The sequence below is a fragment of the Propithecus coquereli genome, unplaced genomic scaffold (genome assembly GCF_000956105.1).
Source record: "Propithecus coquereli isolate 6110/MARCELLA unplaced genomic scaffold, Pcoq_1.0 Scaffold178, whole genome shotgun sequence".
Lineage (NCBI taxonomy): Eukaryota > Metazoa > Chordata > Mammalia > Primates > Indriidae > Propithecus > Propithecus coquereli.
This window is the reverse complement of record NW_012142523.1, coordinates 4,757,234-4,778,338: the sequence shown is the minus strand read 5'-3', so window position 1 is coordinate 4,778,338 and position 21,105 is coordinate 4,757,234. Positions and strand designations below refer to the sequence as shown.

General features: G+C 35.3%; 1 protein-coding gene across 3 annotated transcripts in view; it reads right to left on the bottom strand.

Annotated features, from left to right (window-relative positions):
- Nucleotides 1–21,105, bottom strand: part of AGO3 (argonaute RISC catalytic component 3) — a 111,091-nt gene that overhangs the window by 79,652 nt on the left and 10,334 nt on the right. Inside the window, exons 2-3 of one of the 3 annotated variants that reach the window (XM_012642355.1) lie at nucleotides 20,575–20,746; nucleotides 1,912–2,032 (exon numbers count right to left, since the gene is read on the bottom strand). In XM_012642355.1, coding sequence (XP_012497809.1) covers nucleotides 1,912–2,032; nucleotides 20,575–20,746 — 293 coding nt within the window. Of the gene's footprint in view, nucleotides 1–1,911; nucleotides 2,033–20,574; nucleotides 20,747–21,105 lie in introns of those variants that run through there. The other 2 variants (XM_012642356.1, XM_012642357.1) reach the window with 2 other exon arrangements.

Here is a 21,105-nt window from a genome sequence, read left to right as displayed (position 1 = left end):
CGTCAAAGGACACAATCAACAGAGTGAAAAGGCAACCCATGAAATGTGAGAAAATATTTTCAAATCATTTATCTGATAAAGAATTAATATCTAGAATATAAAAAGAACTCCTATAAATCACCACCAACGAAAAAAAGAAAAAATGAACCAATCAAACAACCCAATTAAAAAATGGGCAAAGGACTTGAACACATGTTTCTCCAGAGAATATATATAAATGGCCAATAAGCACATGAAACAATGTCCAACATTACTAATTATTGGGGGAAATGATAATCAAAACCACAATGAGATATCATCTCACACCCATTAGGATGGCTACTATCAAAAAAACCAGAAAACAAGTGTTGGTGTGGATATGGAGAATTTAGAACCACTATGCTCTGTTGGTGGGAATGTAAAATGGTGTAGCAACTTTGGAAAACAGTATGGTGGATTCTTAAAAAATTAAAAATAGTAATTACCACATGATCCAGCAAATTCACTTCTGGGTATATATCCAAATAATTGAAAGCAGAGTCTCGAATCGAAGAGATATTTGTACACCCATATTCATAGCAGGATTATCTGCAATACCCAAAAGGTATCCATCGAGGGATAAATGGATAAACAAAATGTGGTTATATACATACAATGGAATATTATTCAGCCTTGAAAAGGAAGGAAATTCTAACAATATGCTACATTTACGGATAAACCTTGAGGACATTATGCTAAGTAAAATAGGCCAGTCACAAAAAGACAAACACTGTATGATTTAATATGAGGTACCTAGAGTAGTTAAATTCATTGAGACAGAAAGTAGAATGATGGTTGGCAGGGGCTAAAGGGAGGCAGTAATGGGGAGTTATTGTTTAATGGGTACAGTTTAGCTTTGCAAGAAAAAGACAGTTCTGGAGATGGATGGTGGTAATGATTACATAATAATGTTAATGTACTTAATACTACTGAATTGTAACTTAAAAATAGTTAAGGTGCTAAGTTTTATGTTACATGTATTTTATTGCAATTTTTTAAAAAGTTGTCTCCCCACAAGATACTTATTAACTATAAGGAGAAAAAGAATATCTCAATAAGAGAAACCTGGCAGATATACCAACTTAACCAAGTGATCAAAGCTAATATCAATCACTATTAATGGAACAAATAAACATTACATGCTTCCTGATATGATGCACTGATAAGGAAAGAACACTCATGTAATATTCTTGCCAAAAAAATGCATAATCAGAATGTAATCAAGGGGAAGCATCAGGCAAACCCAGACTGAAATAACTTGCCTGTAATCTTCAATCATGTTAATGTCATAAAAGGAAAAAAGGGCTGGGGAATTGTTCCAGAATAAAAGGACTAAGAAGACATGGTATCTGTATCATGATCCTGGATTGGGTTCTGTATCACAGGGACAACATTGGGACAATTGACAAAATCGGAATGTGGATTGTTGATTTTGGCCAAAGTATCATATTGATGTTAAATTTATTAAAGTTGATAACTGTACTATGGTTTTTATCTTTGTTCTTAGGAAATGTACATTAAAGTATTAAACATTAAAGGGACATGATGTATGCAACCTATTTATGAATGGTTCAGGAAAAAATATGTACGTGTGTCTCTAGATATAGCTGTGTCTATAGATATAAAGAGCAAAAGAAAGAAAAAAAACAATAAAACAAACGTGGCAAATGTTAAGAACACCAGTAAAACTAGGTAAGGGGTATATGAGAGTTCCCTGTATGATTCTTGGAACTTTTCTATAAGTTTGAAATTATTTCAATATAAAAAGTTAAAAATGATTAAGTGTTATACACATTTATAAATATATGGATTGCAATAAAAAATATTAATAAATTCATGTAAAAGGAAACAATATAAAAGTACAGCTTTCTAATAAAGGAATGTATATCTTACCCCGGTAGTTGCCACAGGAAGTGGATTTGCTGTGTAAAGGCTTCTTTTTCCATCATAAACTGGTCTACGGTCTCCAAATATAGTTACTTTAAAATGTTGAACCATTGAGTCAACCACCTCCCTAAAGAAGGGAAAAAAATACATCCACATAATCCTCTGCAAGATGAAATACAAAAATATTAGCTAAAATAATTTCTGGCACTGTTCAAAGCTGTCAAAATTCTAAAAGACATTCATATATGATAAGGATTTTGCTTTTAGAACCATAGCTTAGGATACCGAAAAGCCTGATTATTAGCAAAGGATGACATGCATTTCACAAAAGACAGAGAAGAACGAATCCAGCAAATTACTTAATCATTCCAGGATACATTTGACCTGCAAAATATTCTCCTTAGAAACTGATGCAAACTCTCTTTCACCATCTCTAAGCACTCCCTAACATGTTCACCACTCTTTCTCAAAGAGTAAATGCTTTTTCCTTTGTGCTAAAATAGCACCCAGTACATATCTCTATTAGAACACTTACTCTATTGTACTATAATTATTATATACTTCTTTTCTACTAACTGTGAGCTTCTTGAGAGCAGCAAACACACCTGTATTCCGTGTTCTCCCCCCTCCTTACAATAGTATCTACCCAGTAAAGATATTATGAAATCTCCATTTTTACCCAGGAAATATTTTAATCCCAATACACTGACATAGAAAGATATTCAAGACTTATCCATTAAAAAAAATTAGACTATATACAGAATGATATCAAATATCCACAAATCAATATTCATTTTTGTACACACCTACATGTGGAAGCCGAAAAAAGATATCTGGAAGGATATATGTCCCAAATAGACATAGTGGTTACCTATTGAGAGGGAAGTGACTGGGTTATAGGGTGACTTTTATTTTGTTTATACAACCTAAATATATGAGAGTATGCTGTAATACAGTAATATACAGTACTGGTATAACTTAAAACAAATTTAAAAGATTCAAATCTAGCCCAATCAAGTGAGGGGGGCAGCATTTTTAGGGACAACGAAAAAAAAGCAAGCTGATTGGATGCTCAGAGTAATTTTCTACATGGCACAGAGTTTCTATTTTTTTCTCCTTTTTCAATTGTATTTTACTGAAACTACTGAAATCAAGATCAACTCTTTTCTAGAGTAAATTTTACAACAAAGATTTGATTCGCTTTCCATTTGTGAGTTCAAAACAAACTGCAATGATTTTCTGCCATTTTAAGTTTTCTTTTGTGGCCATTATTACCAAGTTCAGTTTCTCAGGTAAAATTTTATAGATCTAATTTGTCAGGATGTTTTGACTATTTTGTCATTTTTTTACTCAACAGTAAACTGGTGTACTTTCAAGCTTATCATTTTCTGGCAACTCAAACCACTCTTAATGATGTGGAGATCGAAATGATGGAGGAGATTGAAATAGGAGGGCCAAAAAACACCTTAGCGATACAAAAAATATCCTGTTTGATGCCTAGCATACAGTATATTCCTCAGTAAACGTTCTAACAGTGAATAATCTACTTCAATGAAATGCTAGGACCTCCAGTGGAATTCTAAAGCTGAATTCAACATCTCTCTTCCAAGTTAATCTGGTTATCTACTGTTTCTTACTCCTCTTTAATTAATGGTATCTTCACCTTCCCAGTTACCTAGTTTCAAAACCTGGTTCATCTCTTCACTCAATTAGTTGCTCACCCCACCTCTCTACAGTATTTCTTACACCAGTCCTTTAACCTTTCCATTCCCAAATACCGCAATCCTACATTAAGACCTTGTGCCTAGTACCTGAATTATTTTAAGTTTCTTGTTTTTTATGTCCTCAGTTTTTTCTACTCCAACTCAATTTATACACCACTGCCAAGTTAAGTCCCCAAATCCTTTCTTTTACTCCTCAGGTACAAAACGAGTTAATCATACTCCTCAGTTCATGGCACACTATCATCATCTGTATAAGACCTCTCTTCTAACTAATTGACTTCTTTCCTTCCATCTCCATTTCCTATTCCCATTCCCGTTCCCAACAAGTTATTCCTTCGAATATGTTTGATGAACATCCTTCTGTTTGTATGTATTCCTACCTTTACCCTCTGTATTAGATTTTAAAATTCTATTTGTGTTGCTGTGGTACACTTAATTCATTGCTTCTTTTTTAAAAACTGTTTTTAAAATTATTTTAAAAGACTCATCTGTGAAAACTCAGTTGTATACCATTTAAAAGTGACTTAGGGCCAGGCAAAGTGGCTTATGCCTGTAACCCTAACTTTGGGAGCCTGAGATAGGAGGATCACTTGAGACCAGGAGCTCAAGACCAGCCTGGGCAGTAGTGAGAGCCTGTCTCTACAAAATAGTTTTTAAAAAGAGCCAGGCATGGTGGCGTGTGCCTGTAGTCCCAGCTACTTGGGAGGCAGTAGGATGGCTTCAGCCTAGGAGTTTGAGGCTGCAATGAGCTATGATCATGCCACTGTACTGTAGCCCAGGTGACAGACCAAGGCCCTGTCTCAAATTTTTTTTAAAAAGTGATTTAGTTCATTGTTTCTGACTGGTGCAAAGTATTCTCTATGTTGTCTAACCACTACCCCAGCAACACAGACTCAGAGTATCTTTAACTGTCAGCCATCAAAATCAATGCTACAATGAATTATCTCCTTGCATGTCCCCTTATGAACCTCTGTGAGAATTAGTCTCTGGTTATATACCCAGAAACTGTTAGTTCAAAGAGAATTTTATCAAGTAAATGATGAAGAACTGCCAAATTGCTCTCCACAATGGCTACACTGATCTGTGTTCCTTGAAGTTTATATTTCCCTATGTCCAGCCAAGATTTGGCGTTATCCAGCTTTGCTTGCTTTCTCTGTCTCTCTCTCTCTCTTTCTCTCTCTCCTTCCTTCCCTCTCTCCTTTCTTTCTTTTTTCTTCCTTCCCTCCTTTCTTCCTTTCTGTATGTATGTATGTATGTATGAAGAACAGAAATTTATTTCCTTACAGTTCTGGAGGCTGGGAAGTCTAAGTTCAACATGCTAGCAAGTTCAGTGTCTGGTAAAGGTCCAGGATGGTGCTTTCTTGCTGCATCCTCCAGAGGGAAGGAACACTGTGTCCTCACATGGCAGAAGAACAAAAAAGCTCCAGCTTTGCTTTCTAATTTTTGTTAGTCTCATGGGTATAAACTAAAAGCATGTTTTAATTTAGATTTATCTTATTACTAATGAATATGTGTCTGTGTTTCCTCTTTTGTGAATTCCCTGTTTGTTTTCTTTGACCATTTTGCTACTGGGGTTCTAGTCGTCTTATTGAATTGACGGTGTTTCTTATATATTCTAGATATTAATTCATTGACAGGTTTAGTTATTGCAAATATCTTCTCCCAAAATGTAATCTGTTAACAACATCCATTTATATGTTGAACCAAAATCCATAATTTTGTATCATCAAATCATTTTTTTCACCTTATGGTTTCATGCTGTCGAGGTATTAAGAAATACTTTCCTAATACTAAGTCACAAAGATAAATTATGTTTTAATAACTTTATAGTTTTATCTATATTATTTTGGTCATAAATCCATCTGAGGTCGTTCTTTATAAACATTAAGGGCCCAATTTCATTTTTCTCCATATACTAAGCCAGTTTCCCCACACCACCTACTAAACAGTCTATACTTAACCAGTCAATTTGTAATGACATTTTTATCTTACTAAATTCTCATATATAAATCAATCTAACTCTGAGTTTTCTATATTGTCCCAGTGGTTTATTTGTCTGTTCTTGTGCCAGTACCATATGTTTTCACTATTATCAGGGTATTGTACTATGGCACAGGGCAAGTTCTGTACTTTTCTAAGTTCACTTGAACACTGGAATAACTTTCCACCCTAGAAAACTATCAATACTACAAGGAAAGAACAACATATCTAGTGCCGTACATATAGTAAATAATCAATAAATACCTGTTGATTAAGAAACCTGCAAATGACACATACTAGGGAGACATGACTAGTATGCTAAAAACATAAATTAGTGTGTTGAAAGCTACAAACTACAACAATCGACTAAATGAAAAGGAAACATAATAAAAACTGTAACATCTAAACACTTATGTTTGAAAACTTCAACTGCAATAAGAACAAATTAGACAATCTCGACTTACCCACTGCTCGTGTAGAAAGGGGCTTTAGACGACTACAAGCCCCAAATAAGCTAACAGTATGGCATGACGTCCTCAAAATTAAAAAACTAAGGTTGCATATATTTAAGTGCCCAGATAATCCAGATAATAAGGCAGACGATTATCCCACATATATTACGCATGCCATTTCACATTTTGGAGCACTCTTCAATTTGGGAAAAATTTAAGACCCTAAAAATTGAAATATACCCAGAAGAAGGCAATCCCGATTGAAACTCATGTAATATGAGTAAAAATAAATCAAACTAAGGAATTTTAGTTGAACACGAAAGACTAAAAGGAAATTATAGAAGTCTATGGCTATTTTGATAGATTGTCATGTAAAACACTGAGTAGAAAATCTGGTGGGCATGGTGGCATGTGCCTGTAGTCCCAGCTACTTGGGAGGATGAGGTAGGAGGACTGCTTAAGGCCAGGAGTTCAAGTCCAGCCTGGGCAACATAGAGACCTCATCTCTAAAAACAACAACAACAAACAACAACAACAATCTGTCTTGTATGGGAGGACAGAACTATGGAAAATAGTTGGAATGACAGAGCTAGATTTTGGAAAAAAAATTTCCAAAATTTTCTAACTGCTAGAATTATTCAAAGGTGGATTACACTACTTCATAAAGTACCTGATTTTATCCTTGCTAAAACTGTTCAAAGAGCAGCTGTGTGGCCGGGCGCGGTGGCTCACGCCCGTAATCCTAGCACTCTGGGAGGCCGAGGCGGGCGGATTGTTTGAGCTCAGGAGTTCGAAACCAGCCTGAGCAAGAGCGAGACCCCGTCTCTACTAAAAATAGAAAGAAATTAATCAGACAACTATAAATATATAGAAAAAATTAGCCAGGCATGGTGGTGCATGCCTGTAGTCCCAGCTACTCGGGAGGCTGAGGCAGGAGGATCGCTTGAGCCCAGGAGGTTGCTGTGAGCTAGGCTGATGCCACGGCACTCTAGCCCGGGCAACACAGTGAGACTCTGTCTCAAAAAAAAAAAAAAAAAAAAAAGAGCAGCTGTGTGACCAACTATCAGAGAAGATATAAATCTAAGATTGAAACTAACAATCTCTGCAATCCCCTCTGGCAGTAAAATTTAATTACAAAAATACCAAATAATGAAGCACTGTCAATTTTATCATGGCATCAGATATACAAATTCTTATGAATAGTTATACTGATGTTTGATAATTTACTTCAGATCCTTAAGGAAATGGTATTAGAATTCTACAGTAGACTGGACAATTTTAACACTCAACTACATTTAAGTTTTAGTTGCCAAAACCTCTGCCACAAGGAGAATTAGCTCATGAGGACCAACAGCTATTATCATGTTTCTTCACTTCAACATTAATATGATGCAATTAATTGATATATTTAGAATTTTAGTAAAATTTTAGTGTGCAAGTTAACAAAATGACAAATCCAGGGACTGTAAATTCTCCTTTCTTCAAAGGATACTATGGCATAGGGTAGTTTATTAGAATCTTTATCAGGCAGACAAGTGAAACTAGAGAAAAAAATCTCTACAATACTAATCTGTCTAGCCATCTAGTTAGCTATAGCAGCAAAGGTGCTACTGTATTATGAAGAAAGTTTGAATTAAGAAACTGCCAACCTGAGAAACATTTAGAAAATGTGGTAACATAACTACTGGAGAAGAAATAAGTAGAAATAAGTTTTAGTCCCACTCTGTCACTAAGTTGTTAAGAAAGTTATTCAACCTCTCCAACTTTAGTTTCTTCGGAATGATGGAAATTGAGACTGGGGGTGGGCGGGAGGTTAGACAGGAGTAGATGATGGGAGGTTTCTGGGTGGGTACGATGTGCATTGTTCCAGTGATGGATGCACTGAAGGCTCTGATTTTACCACAATGTACTATATCAGTGTATTCGACGAATATAGATGAAGAAAAAATAAAATTTAAAAGAATCGGGATAGTAGCCTCAGGAACCAAATGGGATATTAATCTGAAAGTAACTGGGAAAGAAAAAGCAGGTATGTATAATACTATTTTTATGTAAAAATTTAAGCATAATTACCTCACGAATATACTTCAAGAATTATACTGAAGTCTTCCAATCAACAAATGAATACGCTACAATGCATTAGCATCAAAAATAGTAAATTAACACAAAAAATGAATTCTAGTAATTAATAGACACAGTTAAGTGAGTTTTCAGTAGATTGTAGTTATGGACACCAGTTCTTTTATTACAACGGGTGGCAATGGAATCTTTTTATCTGTATTCAAATGTACTTCTTTTAGCAAAATACTTAAGTATATTGTTAAGCCAGTTTCTTAGCTTACAATAAAAAGTAAAACTACAATAACCAAAATACATGAAATATTTTAACTTATAAAATAGTACTTAGGAAAGTGATTTGGAAAAAATGGGGATAAGAACTTCTAACCAATCTTTTTTTTTTTTTTTTTTAGAGACAGAGTCTCGCTCAGTTGCTCGGGCTAGAGTGCAGTGGCATCATCATAGCTCAAAGCAACCTCAAACGCCTGGCCTCAAGCAATCCTCCTGCCTCAGTCTCCCAGAGTGCTAGGATTACAGGCATGAGCCACTGTGCCCAGCCAAAAATTTCTAACCAATCTTTAGTGCCTTCCTTTCACTAATAACTTTAGTCTGAGGAGGGAACAATTCCTGCAGAATTATATGACGCATTTTTTAGAACCTCAAGCTAGAATTTTAAAGTTTTTAAAAACTGGCAAATTACTCCAAAAATGGAATCTACCTGAGTACGTTAGGTCTTCTAAAGGGCTACAGCCTACCTTACCACTCTTACTTCAGCCACCACTTCCTACATTCTGGTACCAAGTCTTTTGACTCCATCATGCTCTGGTGCACAGACTGTAAAGTAAAATTTAATAGTAATTTCAGTAAGTACCATTTTACCACCTGACTCATACAGCAGAAAAATGGTAGGAGAGAGAAACTGTAATGTAAAAAACAGACGAAATTATTTTTCTGTTAATTGTTACTACAAGCTCATAGATATCCACCTTCATCTCATTTTTAGGTACATCTTAATTCTCTGCTCCCAAAAGGTAGAACGGGAAATATTATTCTGGTCTATGAAAGATGACATGAAAGAATATCTTCCCCCCAGATCTATGCATATTAACTTAGTATCCACAGCTACAATACATTAATCTCTCACTACTGTATAGACAGAAAGAAGGAAGACTGCTAAGGTATAACAAAATGCCAAAATCATGCAGGGGTTTATAAAACAACTGAAACAGCTGGCAGTTTCTCCTTGTCTCTTTCCAATCTCTAATTTATCTTCATAACTCTGTGATAAGTAGCAGAGAAGGTAGCCAATGAACAATCTTGTATGAAGATAAAGTTTAAGTTATATAAATAGAGAAGAAAGGGATTGTACTTTAAATTAAATTTTTAATACTTTATAATATAAAATCCATAGTACACCAGAGCATTTTTCTATAAACTATCTTTGTAGTAATTTCACACGTGAGTTCTTTTTTTTCCAACTAGTTTGGAAATTTCGCAGGGGTGTGAACTCTTTTACAATCTTATATAACTTCACCAATAACTGACAGATTACTTTAGATTGAGAAAGAATTTTCAACTCAATCTAGCTTACACTAACAACTCTCCTCTAGAATACTTCTCTCCCAGAAGTGTCTTTTTTAGCCTTTACACTTCTGGCTTCTTTTAGCATTTGCCACTGTGATCAAACCTTGGTTCCTTAAAAATCATGATCATTGCCTTGCCTTCTCTGAAATAGCTTCTACCTTGTCCTTGTCTTCCTATCTTTCCAATCTCTATGCGTCTTCGCTGGCAAACTGAAATATTAATAATAGTATCCCAAAGATCTATTCTCAGTTCTCTTGACCCTACACTTTCCCAGCTTTTAACTATCATCTATATGCTGACAAGTAGCAAATCTTAATCTCCTTTTTGACTTATCTCCTGAGCTCTAGGCACTTACTTCCAATAATCTATCGAATCTCTCCATTCTGACGTTTCTTAAGCAATTCAACCTCAAAATACCTGAAACAGAATACAAAAGACCTGGTCCTTTCAGAATCTGAATCTGTATTTCTGTTAAAGCCATAACCATCGCACAATGCAGGAACTATCACACCATTCTTACAGCTTTCCTTTCCCTACACATCTAAAGTGTTCATTCTTTTTCTAAATATTACATCTATGCCCTTCCTTCATTACCACTGTCAACACTGTACCTTAGAACACATTACTTCAAATCCAGAAAAATATGCACCAGAGGTGCCAAAGAGTATGCTGGAGTATGAGAAAAAAAAATTAGAAGTATTTATGTTTAATTTTCATCTAACAATTAGAAATTAAAATTTGCTAATATTCATGAATTTGGATCGACACTGGTGCCCTCACTTAGTACATGCCAGATGGTCAGGTGCAACACATGCTACACCAGGAATCCTGGGAGAATAATGGAAGTTCTGCAACACATAAGAGTTAACAGTGGAGCTCTCATTCATTCACTTCAACATGCTGCAACTTACTGTAGTTCAAGTATGTGACACATTCAATCAGGTTAAACATATATATTTTATTTCAAAATATTAAGGAAGTACAAATGTTTTTGTTACATGGATATCTTTTATAATGCATAAGTCGGGGCTTTTAGTGTGCCCATAGCCCGAATAGTGTTCATTATACCTGATAGGTAAGTTTTTATCCCTTTTCCTCCTCCTTCCCTTTCTTCCTCACCTTCTCCCTTTTTGATTTCCAATGACCTTTACATCTCTTTGTGCCCATGTGTGCCCATCGATTAGCTCCCAGTTATTAGAGTGGTATTTGTTTTTATATTCCCGAGATACTGCATTTAGGATAATGGTCTCCAGTTCCATCCAAGTTGCTGCAAAAGACATTATTTCATTCCTTTTTATGGCTGAGTAGTACTCCATGGTGTATGTGTATGTGTATATATACCACATTTTCTTAATCCATTCGTGAACTGATGGAGATTTAGGTTGATTTCACATCTTTGCAATTATGAATTGTGCTGCAATAAACATTTGAGTAAAGTTGTCTTTTTGATAAAATGACTTCTTTTCCTTTGGGTAGGTATCCAGTAGTGGGATTGCCGAGTCAAATGGTAAGTTTACATTTATTTCTTTAAGGAATCTCACACTATTTTCCACAGAGGTTGTACTAATTTGCAGTCCCACCAACAGTGTATAAGCATTCCTTTCTCTCTGAATACACACCAGCATCTATTATTTTTTGATTTTTATTAATTTCTACTCTGAGAGGGGTAAGGTGATATCTCATTGTGGTTTTAATTTGCATTTCCCTGAAGATTAGTGATGTCAAGCATTTCATCAAATGTTTGTTGGCCATTTGTCTATCTTCTTTTGAAAAACTTCTGTTCATGTCTTTGGCTCACAATTTTAATGAGGTTGTTTTCTTCTTGCTGATTTGTATTTCAAAATTTTTTTCTCACCTTTAATTTTTCTAGTGAGGTAATATGTTAGACATTATTATAATTAGATAATGTAATAGATATTATTTATTAGACAGTAGTACATGTCTATAAATAACAATTTAAAAAATATGTGCACATATATATTTATCTATTTTATTCTTGTGCACATGGTCAAACATATTTTAATTAATGGGAACGTATGATCAATAGTTTAAAGACCACTGCTCTAGACTACTATGATAGCCTTCCAAATACTCTCCAGGACTCCAGTCTTTCTTTTAATTCATTCTCCACACTGTAATCACTTACAGTTTTTTTTTTTTTTTTGAGACAGAGTCTCACTCTGTTGCCCTGGCTAGAGTGAGTGCCGTGGCGTTATCCTAGCTCACAGCAACCTCAAACTCCTGGGCTCAAGCGATCCTCCTGCCTCAGCCTCCCGAGTAGCTGGGACTACAGGCATGCGCCACCATGCTCGGCTAATTTTTTCTATATATATTTTTAGTTGTCCAATTAATTTCTTTCTAATTTTAGTAGAGACGGGGTCTCTCTCTTGCTCAGGCTGGTTTCAAACTCCTGAGCTCCAACAATCCGCCCGCCTTGGCCTCCCAGAGAGCTAGGATTACAGGAGTGAGCCACCGCGCCCAGCCACTTACAGTTTTAAATACAGATGTTCCTCGTTCACTCAAAAATGTCCAGTGGCTCTCTACTGTTTCTGAATTGACAAGCCTTAGCACAGATATAAGATTCTTCACAATCTATTCCCTGCTCACTTTTCAGACTCACCTCTAGCTATTCTATTTATACAGGCCTACTTCTGTTAAACAAACATGCCATACCTTTGCTCATGGTCTCTCTATATGGACTATTCTTTCTCCTTGCCCAATGAACAACTACTCTGCTCATTTACGTTATGTACCACATCCTCCTCCTTACCCAAAGGCAGCAATCACTACTTCTTCATCACAGTACACAACGGACATCTCATACAACTTGTTACTTCATACAGATTAGATTATAAAATCTTTAAAGAGGTCATGTTTTATCTACCTTGTCATATCCAGAACCTAGAACAGTGTCTAACACTAAACAGAGGCAAAGTAAATTAAATAGTTAATGAAAACATAGAGAAGATCCAAAAATGATCTTTAAGTTTTAAAGAGTTACTGTAGGATTTAGAATTATAATTCTAGACAGGGTTCATAAATATTTTAAATCTAGTATCAATAGCACATTACTTTGGCATTACCATATGATAAATTCAGATAATTTTTTTAAATTGGTTTAACTTAACCTAAGGAAAAAAAACTGAAGCAGACTAAAAGTAAACAAATCACAGTCCTTTCATAAAATGCAATATTATACAGCTGTTAGTATAATTTAAATCTACACAAATGGATAGATGTTGGTAATAATACCTACTTACCAGTCTCTCCTGCTTACACATATGTTTATTTATAAAAATATCATTGAATTTCTAATATACTATACGAATATTAGCCAAAAGGCTAATTTCTACCAAGCATTTTATCTACATGCTACTTTAAAAGAATTTTGAGATGTGAAATAATTATCATTTGTTAACTTTCCTATCTTCCAAGTATTTCACAAGGAAAATAAAACTTGTTTATTAGCTGACATATTTTGAATGGTATAGTTTCCCCAAGATATTTGAGCATTCAATTCTATACCATCTGATTTTCACTGGCAGTGTTTTCTGGGGTACATCCTTTAAATCATTTTAATAAGTATACCCTTCTATATATATGACCACAAAAGTACAAGGAACAGTTGGACATCATCAAAATTAAAAATGTTTGTGCTTCAAAGGATACCATCAAGACAGTGAAGAGGCAACATGTAGAAACAGAGAAAAATTCTGCAAATCATATACCTGACAAGGGACTTCATCTAGAACATATAATGAACTTCTACAACTCAATACCAAATAAAAAAAGATAGACTTTAAAAATACACAAAGGACCTAAATAGACATTCCTCCAAAGAAAATATACAAATGGACCATAAATATATGAAAAGATGCTCAACATCACCAGTCATCAGGAAAATGCAAATCAAAATGACAATGAGATACTACTTCATGCTCACTAGGATGGCCATAGTTAAAAAAAAAAAAAAAAAGACAGATAATAAATATTGGTGAGGATGCAGAGGAACTAGAATCATCATACACTGCTACTGGGAATGTAAATGGTATAGTCACATTGGAAAACAGTTTGGCAGGTTCTCAAAAGGTTAAACACAAAGTTACCATGTGATTCCACTCTTAGGTATATACCCAAGAGAAAACAAAATGTATGTTCATACAAAAATCCTGTACATAAATGTTTACAGCAGCATTATTCATAGTAGCCAAAAAGTGAAAACAACCCAAATGTCCATCAACTGATCAGTGGATAAAAAAATGTATTATATCCATACACTAGAATATTTTCCAGCAATAAAAAGGAATGATGTACAGTTATGCATTGCTTAACAATGGGGATATGTTCTGGGAAATGTGTTAAGTGATTCTGTTGTCGTGCAAACATCACAGAGCATACTTAGACAAACTTAGATGGTACAGTCTACTACACACTTAAGCTATATGGTATAGCCTATTTCTTAAAGACTATGAACCTGTACAGCATGTTACTGTACTGAATACTGTAGGCAACTGTAACACAATGGTAAGTATTTGTGTATATAAACATAGAAAAGGTACAGTAACAATACAGTATTAAAATCTTATGGGACCACCATTTTATATGTGGTCTGTCATTGACTGAAACATCATTATGAAACATCATTATGCAGCACATGATTATACATGCTACGACCTGAATGAACCTTGAAAACATTATGTAAAGAGAAACAAGTCAGTCACAAAAAGCCACACAGTGTATGATTCCACTTTCATGAAATGTCCAGAATAGGCAAATCCATACAGGAAGTAAGTAGGTTAGTGGCTGGCAGGCGCTGTGGTGAGTGAGACAACGGCAGTGACTGCTAATGAGTGTGGGGTTTCTTTATGCGAAGATGAAATGTTCTAAAATTATTAATAGATTGTGGTGATGGTTGTACGTCATCTCTGTGAATATACTAAAAACCATTAATTTGTACATTTTAAATGGATTAATTATGTAGTATATAAATTATATATCAATAAAGTTGTTATTTTAACAAAAGTATGCCCCTCTCTTAGCATATGGTCCAACTATAATACTATGCCAATGATATTCCTAATAAAAGTATAAGAAAAGTTCCTTAAAACACTGCTCTTCTGAGATTTCCATTTAAAACTGTGGTCCCCAACCCCCCAGGCCACGGACCGTTACTGGTCTGTGGCCTATTAAGAACTGGGCTGCACAGCAGGACGTAAGCAGGTGAGACTGAGCAAAAATCGTATTCATTTACAGCTGCTCCCCATCACTCGCATCATGGCCTGAGCTCCGCCTCCTGTCAGATCAGTCACTGTCTCCCATCACCCCCAGATGGGACCATCTAGTTGCAGGAAAATAAGCTCAGGGCTCCCACTGATTCTGCATTATGGTGAGTTGTATAATGATTTCATTATATATTACAATGTAATAATAATAGAAATTAAGTGTACAATAAATGTAATGCACTTAAATCATCCCAAAACCATCCGTGTCCACCCCCAATCTGTAGAAAAATTGTCTTCCATGAAACCAGTCCCTGGTGCCAAAAAGGCTGGGGACTGCTGATTTAAAATGCCAAAATGAGGGGCCGGGCACGGTGGCTCACGCCTGTAATCCTAGCACTCTGAGAGGCCGAGGCAGGCGGATTGTTGGAGCTAAGGAGTTTGAGACCAGCCTGAGCAAGAGCGAGACCCCATCTCTACTAAAAAAAATAGAAAGAAATTATCTGGACAACTAAAAATATATAGAAAAAAAAAAATCAGCCAGGCACAGTGGCTCGTGCCTATAGTCCCAGCTACTCGGGAGGCTGAGGCAGGAGGATCGCTTGAGCCCAGGAGTTTGACGTTGCTGTGAGCTAGGCTGACGCCACGGCACTCACTCTAGCCAGGGCAACAGAGTGAGACTCTGTCTCAAAAAAAAAAAAAAAAAAAAAAAGATAAAATGACAAAATGATATCAATGTAGATCTACTTTTTCCTTCTAAAATTCAATTATCAGTATTATATTACATTCATATGCTATATGCACAAATATTTGTAGCATTGTTATTAATTGTAATAGAATAGTAATAGTAATAATGGTACAATGATAACATTTAATTTGTAAAAGAAAACTGAACCAAAAAAATTCAACCTCAATCTACTACCAACTATTTCAATTCCTTCAAATTTTAAATGTTTAAAATAGATCTTGCAGTTATAATCATGTTGCACATACAACTTTTCACATATATCTATTCCACTATTTAATAGTTTTGAATAAATACATAAGTCTATTCAAGGTTTATCCTCATTTCTATTTAGTAGTTGGACAAACTAGCATAAAACCTCAAGTTATAGAATTTAGACTCTAGGTCATAATATTTCTAAAACTATTTGGTTTTTACTTACTGAGGCCATGCACTTATTTAAAAAAAGCTAGTACCACTGGAAGTCTGCTTAACAAACATGCTCTTTCACTAAAGGTTATTTTCAATCAAAATCATTTAACAGTAAAAAAAAAAAAAAGGAAGGAAAGAACCCACCTTCCCACAAAAAAAGGGAAGAGGAAAAGGACACACACACACAAAAAACAGAAAGAAAATCTAAATAATAAATTTGTAGAGAAACTGACTCACAAAATGATTCATAAGCACTTCCTGGATATTTTGTCTAAGAAAACTCCTCTGACTAAAGTGGAAACTTGTTTGGCTACAATACATCATTCTACTATTATGATTAATTCCTTCGTGCCAAATATTTGTTCATGTGGTGCATGGACAAGAGAAACCTCATATGCATTGATTTAAGTATTAAAAAACAAGTCACTTAGAAGAGAATCACTATGACTTTACAGAAGGTAACAACAAAAACCTACATTAGTAAGAAAAAAAAATCTGTCATAGTTTTAACCGTTTTAGAAAAGTTAAATTAGATATAACTGAACTGCTACGCTTTGGCCCTTAACTGTTTTGCTAATATTGAAAAGGGATTGTTAAGTTCTTTCTATTTCCTTCTAACTTCTACAATTCCAGTTGTTGAAGTATAAGGACTGAATCATCAATTCCGGAAAGCCACTAACAATTTTAACTGACTAGTCATGTAATAATATTGTAAAAACTGAAGATAAAAGAAGTCTGTTGAAGAAAATAAAGGAAGTAAGTTTTGCAGATGTTGTCATGACATTAAATCAAGGCAATATTATTAACAAAGTAAAAAGTTGATTTGTGCCATTTTTAGAATATCAAAGAGGTCCTATAGTTCCTATCAAAATTCAAATAAAAAGTATATGATAAAAATTTTTGATTTGGAAACATCTAAATTACAGATCTAAATTATTTACACTGGCGAATAATGTAACAAGACAAAACAACCTAAAGATGAAATGTAATTACAGATGTCAAAAGGATAAGTTAAAGCGAAAAGGTACCACACTAATTTATTAACATATATTTTTCTCAAAAGTAATCAATATATTGAGCATCTACATATGAAACTCTATGCTATACAGCTTCATAAACACATATATAATATACAAATTCTCTTTTATCCCCACCCCATACCAAAAAACAAAAATATTAGGTAGGAGAAAGAACAAATCTAATAAACAATTCTGTTCTTTTTACCTAATATTACTGCTACTGTATCAGTTCCTCGTAACTCATCTGGAATACTAAAAAAAGCCTCTCAATTGACATCTCTTAAGCCCCAAGTCTCGATTTTCCACTATTCCCTCAATTCCAACCCATTTTTGTCTTTAAACGATTTTGTTTTCCTAACATTGTCACCATATAATTCTCCTATTCAATACTATAATAATTCTCCACTATATACTGCTAAGTGCAAAAGTGATTCTTCTGGGCAGGGTAAGCAAAAGAGGGCTGAATAGGGAATCCAGCTCCAAAATATCTGCCTTAGACATTCTATCGGTTAAGAGATTTACTAAGATTAATAAATGCCTATTTATTTATTTTTTTTTAGAGATGGAGTCTTGTTATGTTGCCCAGGCAGGAGTGCAGTGGCCATTCACAGGTATCAAGATCATCACGCACAACAGCCCAAAACTCCTGGACTCTTGAGCAATCCTCTTCCTTCAGCACTCCCAGTAGCTGGGACTACAGGTGCATCCCACTGCACTTGGCTAATAAATGCCTTTTTAAAATGTAAACATCTACCAGAAGAGTCAGGATTATCCTTCATTCAAATTTACACATTAAAAACCCACTTTTGAAGAATAAGAAAAAAGGAATGTGAATGAAAGTGCAGCATGAGTCAGTTAAGTTGCTGTAAATGGATGATGGCTAACACAAAGACACCAAAGAAGCGGAGGGAGACCAAGACAGATCATAGGAGATAAGAGTAGGGCATTGAAAATCCATATCCAGGTAAACATAGTCCTCTATAATATCCAGTTCTATTTGTGTTCCCCCACCATCACACTCAGCCCATTTTACTTTCATAAGCATTTCATTCACTCTATTGAATATTATGTGCCAATCATTGAGCTAAGATCAGTGCTACAAAGATGATGATGATAAAGAACATTATTTTTTATAAAAGGGTTATATTGGGGAAAGGGAGAAACAACAAATAACCACAGTGTACTAAAAATACCATAATGAGGCCAGACCCAGTGCTCACACCTGTAATCCTAGCACTTTGGTAGGCCCAGTCAGGAGGTTCACTTGAGGCCAGGAGCTCAAGACCAGCCTGAGCAACATAGCAAGACCTCATCTCTATAAAAAATTTAAAAAATTAGCCAGGTGTGGCACATGCCTGTAGTGCAGCTACTCAGGAGGCTGAGGTGAGAGGATCACCTGAGCCCACGAGTTGGAGGTTACAGTGAGCTATGATCATGCTATCACACTCTGGTTCAGCCTGGGTCACAGAGTGAGACCCTGTCTCCAAAAAAAAAAAACGAAAACAAAACCACCGTAACAGAAGGGTACTACGAGGTCATAGAAGAATAAACTACCACCTGACTGTGCAGTTCAAAAAGTTTGTCTTGAAAAATAATAGGAGTTTGTCACGTAGACAAGGGCAGAAAGGGTAATCCAGGTAAGAGTCACAGAATATGGAAAAGGATATTGGCTACAGTGAAACTAAGAAGGGTATGCTATACTAAATTTGGGATGTTATTCTGTAGGCAGTGGAGAGCTTATTAAATTTTCAAAGCAGGGGAGTGACATAATCAGATTTCTTGTTTAGAAAGAAAACTATGCCATTAGTGTGGATAATTAACTAGAATGGAGAGACACATGTTAGGGGAGATCAATTAGAAGATCGTTACAATAGTCTGGATAAGAAATAAGGGTGTGAAACCAAGGTGGTAGCGGTGTGGATAGAAAGTGGTAGTACTTGACAACCAAAAGGAAGAAAAGGAAATGGAAGGTCTAGCTGGAGAGTTTAGGTAAAGAAAAAGAATACAGTAGTATGAGCAAAGTGTGGGGATGGGGATTGAGAGAAAGAGTTGTTTTAACTTCTGACTGAAGCAGTTTAGAGGCATTCAGGTGTCAGTCTGAAGTTTAGAAAAGAGATATAGCAACATTAGGAGTCATCTACTCACAGATGGCAGCTTCAGGTAATACCTGACTAGAACTTAAGACTGGCTTAGGCTCAATATATCTGGTTCTTCTCAACCATTCTACTTTTGTTACTGCTGCCCCTCCTTAAAAAAAAAAGGTGTTCTTTATTACTACAGCTAACCAAAATTCTACCAATTGTTTTAGATTAACTGAATTCCTTTTCTTCTTTTACAAAATATTTCCTAATGACTACCAAGTCTAGATTCTGGAATTCTGGTTTCACCTTTGCTACTAGAAACATGTGTTCTTGAGTAAGTCCCTTAACCTTTCTGGATTTCAGCTATTTAAAAAAAGGGTATTGGATTAGCTGACTTCTTAAGAGGTTCCTTTCAACTCCACAACTCTTCCTGACCTCACAAAGAACTCTGCATTACATGTTAATTATTTAATATAATATTCATATATAGGTATTGTTGTTTTTAACACATTACAGATAGTCTCTCAGTGCTCATTCACTTTCAAGTATGACAGAAATATTAACAATTAGGATGACAAGCCCAAGAAAATGATATCAGACTTTCACATTTCTTACATTTCTTATCTCTACCAAATTACAAATTTCTTGACAGCAAGAACTGTCTATGTCTTAAATGAAGACTCTTATCAACACTTATTGAATAAGAAAAGGCTGGGATAGTACAAACCAAATGCTAAATTAAATACCATATTGTTTTCTAAGTTTGTCTTTCTTTTCTAAAAAAAAAAAAAATCAGAAGACATAATATATATCACACCATAAATTCCTTTTATATTCTTTGTATTATCTACACCACAACTAGGAATATATATGGTATCTGGGGGAGAGGAGAAGCAGCTTACTGAAAGTAGACTGATAAATCTTTATATACCATATGTACTTATTCCTATTATAAGAGTAAGGAACAGTCAAAAATTGAGGACAGAAGAGAAAGCATGAAACCACACCACCATCATCTTAAAGGGTACATTACAAAAGTGGTAAGGTGCGGTGGAGAGAAAAAAGAAAGCACAAACTAAGTATTACCTAACAGTAAGGAAAAAGATGTGCTCGGAATGTACAGCCTGATTTCAAGAACATGTAAAAATGACTTGGACCTTTTCTACTAACACAGGGAATACATGTGAGCTCATGTTAAAATGGAAGAATTTCAAGGCGGTTTGCAGACCTTTCCCACTATCACACCTCTGAAATATAATCAATTTCAAAACATACTATCATGTGTTTTTGTCAAACTGTTACATATTATCATTGTTATTCAGACATACAAGATAAATGTAAAATTACTACAGCAAAGAGAAATAGCAGAAGATCTCTGCAGTTTCATCATTCTTACCTGTTCACTCTCCTAGGACACTTGTCTGGTTTAATATCTACCTCATAGAGGTAGACGTCAATCTTTGGGATTTCAACTTGAAAACAGTTAGCCAGCAGTTTAATGGGTTTGCCCATGGTGCCATAGCCAGGTCTTCTGGGCACCATGAGTAGGGGCTGGGCCCCAACAGGTCCTGCCAGGTAAAGGGAAAAAAAAAAGTCACACTGTTACAAGCTACATTTGAAAACCTTGTCAACTAGAGTATGCTAGAATTGTACATACAGCTGATAATGGCTAAAGCCTAGTGCTGAAGGATGACATCATTCCTAACACTTCAACTTCCTTCACCCCAGTTTCCTCTCACTGAAAAGAAAAAACTGTATGCCTCTGAAAAACTGTTCTGGAAGGGGTAGCAAGACGGGAGAACAATCACACAAACCCAGGTGAGCATGTGCAAGCGCAAGTCAGACCCACAGAGTATGAGACCAATAGCAAGGTAAACTTAAGGAAAGCACAAGGAGAAAATAAAAGGCAAATATTAACAAAATAAAA